This window comes from Belonocnema kinseyi, chromosome 9 (genome assembly GCF_010883055.1).
Source record: "Belonocnema kinseyi isolate 2016_QV_RU_SX_M_011 chromosome 9, B_treatae_v1, whole genome shotgun sequence".
Taxonomy (NCBI): Eukaryota; Metazoa; Arthropoda; class Insecta; order Hymenoptera; family Cynipidae; genus Belonocnema; species Belonocnema kinseyi.
Genome location: NC_046665.1, coordinates 39,526,145 through 39,529,416, shown reverse-complemented (window position 1 = coordinate 39,529,416; position 3,272 = coordinate 39,526,145). Strand labels below are relative to the sequence as shown.

General features: G+C 29.1%; 1 protein-coding gene and 1 long non-coding RNA gene across 2 annotated transcripts; both read left to right on the top strand.

Annotated features, from left to right (window-relative positions):
* Positions 1-503: 503 nt before the first annotated feature.
* Positions 504-2,103, top strand: LOC117180489. The gene is made up of 4 exons (XM_033372987.1): positions 504-596; positions 1,255-1,334; positions 1,655-1,762; positions 1,973-2,103. Exons 2-4 carry the CDS (start codon positions 1,262-1,264, stop codon positions 2,101-2,103), a joined length of 312 nt encoding a protein of 103 aa, XP_033228878.1. The 5' UTR covers positions 504-596; positions 1,255-1,261.
* An 83-nt stretch (positions 2,104-2,186) lies between these two features.
* Positions 2,187-2,921, top strand: LOC117180899. Its single transcript, XR_004468071.1, has 3 exons — positions 2,187-2,283; positions 2,427-2,579; positions 2,741-2,921. It is a non-coding gene; the product is annotated as an uncharacterized LOC117180899 (long non-coding RNA).
* The last annotated feature ends 351 nt before the right edge of the window (positions 2,922-3,272 follow it).

Below are 3,272 nucleotides of genomic sequence, written 5' to 3'. Positions count from 1 at the left end.
ATTCCACTTAGTTGAATTCATAAAAAAGGGAAGGAGAATTGAAAGGACTTTGGATTTCACATCAGTAAACTGGCTTCGTTATGATAAAAAAAGAATGAATTCTTTGTGAAATTTATGGATCTTCCCTACAATTTGAAAACAAATGAAATGTATATGTTGATAGAAAAGGAACTCGATCCCCCAGATCACTGGCAAGAGTATCCGGTGAAGCTTCTTGGTCACGCAAATTGATTTAAATTAATTTTATAGAAGACAATATATTAATGTTTTATATTTCAGGGCTATATACTAATTATATAAGGCTGTGGAATGAAATATGCATAATAAATCAAAAAGTAAAAAATTGGCCATACATGTAAAATTGAATCTGAATTCATAATTGGTTCCTTTTGCCTGAAATTATGAAAGTGGTGAAAAAATTGACTTTGCTTTTACTGAATAAAACGTCAATCCTAATTTATTTACTGTTTTCTTTTGTAGGAACATTTGTAGAAGCCAACGAGAGACTCCAATTACTGTTAGAAGAACAAAAGAAGCTCTAGAATTTAGGGAAATAATGAACGTTCCGAAACTTGACCAGAGCATTGCAAATAAACGTACGGAAAGTAATAATGATATTTTAAAATTAATATCGATGTGTCCAAATGAGAGGGTGCCATCTCGGGTGGCGAAACATGGAAGCTTAAGAATCCCATATAAATAGTATTGGGAACAGCAACGCCCTCTGAAGTAAGGAACCTTTTTATTTGGTTCTGCCGAGATGAAAACTTGTTATTTGGACACGTCGATATGAATATTATTGATGAGCAATTCCGTTTGTTAGTAATCTTGATGGAAGTTGTAGTATTTGTTCTATTAGGTGTTTAAAGAGAAACCCTAAAATGATTTTTTTTTAATTAAAAAAACTTGGGAGACATTTAAAATTTAAAATGTTTGTCTTTTTTGTTTCTCTCGTAACTTTCGTGATTTTGATGCTATTAAAGTGTATTTTTTTAATTATTCGTAATAAGATACAGTTTCGAAGAAATACTTGTTGAAGAAAATGTCAAAAAATATTTCTTCAAAGTTGCATCTTATCACGAATAATCTAAAAAAACAGCTTAATAGCATTAAAATCACGAAAGGTACGAGAGTTAAAAAAAAGACAAACATTTTCAATTTTAAATGGCTCCCAAGTTTTCAGAATTTTTAGGAAATAAGAGAAAAAACACTACAATTTTCATCAAAATTACTAACAATAGCTTAATTCTTCAGATTTGAAATGGCAAGTGAAAATAATAAACAGTGCAGCAACACGAGGAAGAGAAGTCAATCTAGAACAAGTCCTGAAATCCGTAAATATTTTTTTCCTTATTTTTTATGTTCTTTTACCGGCTATTTAAATTGCTCACAAATATTGAAAGTGTACATATAGTATTCATTCTTTCCGTGCTTTATTTACAGCGAGTTTTAAACCTTGCAAGAAGCGTTTCTGTGAAACCAGAAATGAATCCAACAAATGTAAAACAAAACTTTCACATCTCTTATATTTTTACCATGAACATTAAAAATTTTTTTTGTCCTTCAGAAAATACAGAAATGATCATATATTTTTGTTTTGCTTCTTTATATTACTTACAAATATTAAATATGTATGTTATTAATATTTTTACAGCGCATATTTGGTCTGATAATAGTCGTAACAACAGTGAGAATGAAAGTGAGGAGATTCAAAGAGAGAATCCAGCATTAATAAAAGCTGTAGGAAGGAACCAAAGCAAACGTACATATTTCTTTTTAATATTTATGACTTTATATTTATCGGTTATTTGATTTTATTACTGTTTAATTGATAGTTTTTTTATCTTTTGGTATTCACTTAAAAGTTGAAAAAACTTCTTTATGAATATGTTCCTCAAAATATTTCGTCTGATGTTTTTGCAAGTACGAAGCATTTAGATACCTAATTTATTTTACATTTTTATACTGGCAGTGAAAAACTTGTCACAGAGAAGGGTCCTTGCACTAACCGTTCGCTTGTGTTTGAGAATGTTAGCTTTGAAGAACATCCACTTTTATACTTCAATTCAGGGCAAGATAATGGTATTTCTTCAATTTCAATAAAAAATTGCAAGTAATTTTTGTGTAGGTAAATAAATTCCGTAAAGTTATTCAATTTATTCATGTTTACTATTGTTATAGGAACCGATTTGTCCTTTGAAAGCGATAGCGATTTCTACAATGTAGATGACGAAACTCTAAAGCCAAAAAACTGCTTTGCAGCACCACGTGAGAAATTGAAAAGTTAGTATTTCTATTTAACAAGTACTTTTATTTTTAACTCATCAGTTCAAAATAAAAGTATTTCAATTTCTTCTTTCTTTAGATGACTTTGTATAACCTTACACTCTTTTTTTCATTGACAAATTTTTCATTTATTTTTACAGAATTCTCTAAGGAAAATTATCAATCTAGAACGTCGAATAAAAAACAAACAAATCTGAGTGCAATAAAACTTGGCTCACAAATGTCACAAAGTAGCATTTCTTCTCCAATAATGACTACAAGACCTCCCTCTCCTGACACCTCTAATGTCACAAGTGAGAAAATAATTATTTAAAAAATAAATACAACAAAAAATCACCCAAAACATCGATCCAATAATGTCAACCGTTCTTTATATTTTATTATATTGCTTTTAAATTTACTTCGGTATTTTATGAGATGAAACTTCTTTTATTATTTAATACTTTTTGTTTAGTGCGCCAAGTATTAAAAGAAGTGAAACTCCTGAGAACAGAAGTAAGGGATATGCGGGAAAATCAAATAATTCTAAAGAATATGTTTGAAAATATGGTCGCTATAAATTATTTTTCGAAAAAAAATTTCGTTCAGCAATATGATTTAAATTGACCTTTCAAACCATTGAGGACCTACAAAGTTTCAATGAAAAAATACAGAGGGGCGAAGAATGCTCCAAACGATTCGTTAGTTTTTCTCAATATCCTGTCTTTATTTTAGTATATGAACATTAATTAGAATATTTAATTTAGATTTTAAATAAAATAGTTCCTATCACATATACTTTGTTCATATTTTGTATACATTTTTACAGAAAACTTCCATAACTTTGTAAATGGACAAACAAAGTCTTCGAAAATCTGCAATTAATATGATGACAAAATTCTTGTCGCGAGATTTGTCCATGCAGTTTACTGTTATGAAGTAAGTACCAGGAACGGAACTTTTAAAAGATTATGATATGTGCACATGTATTGTTGATAAGGAAATTA

Coding starts and splice junctions, on each gene's coding strand:
- LOC117180489 (XM_033372987.1), top strand. CDS start 1,262: ATGGCAAGTGAAAATAATAAACAGTGCAGCAACACGAGGAAGAGAAGT. Junction 1,335..1,654: donor TAGAACAAGTCCTGAAATCC/GTAAATATTTTT, acceptor ATATTTTTACAG/CGCATATTTGGTCTGATAAT. Junction 1,763..1,972: donor AGGAAGGAACCAAAGCAAAC/GTACATATTTCT, acceptor TTATACTGGCAG/TGAAAAACTTGTCACAGAGA.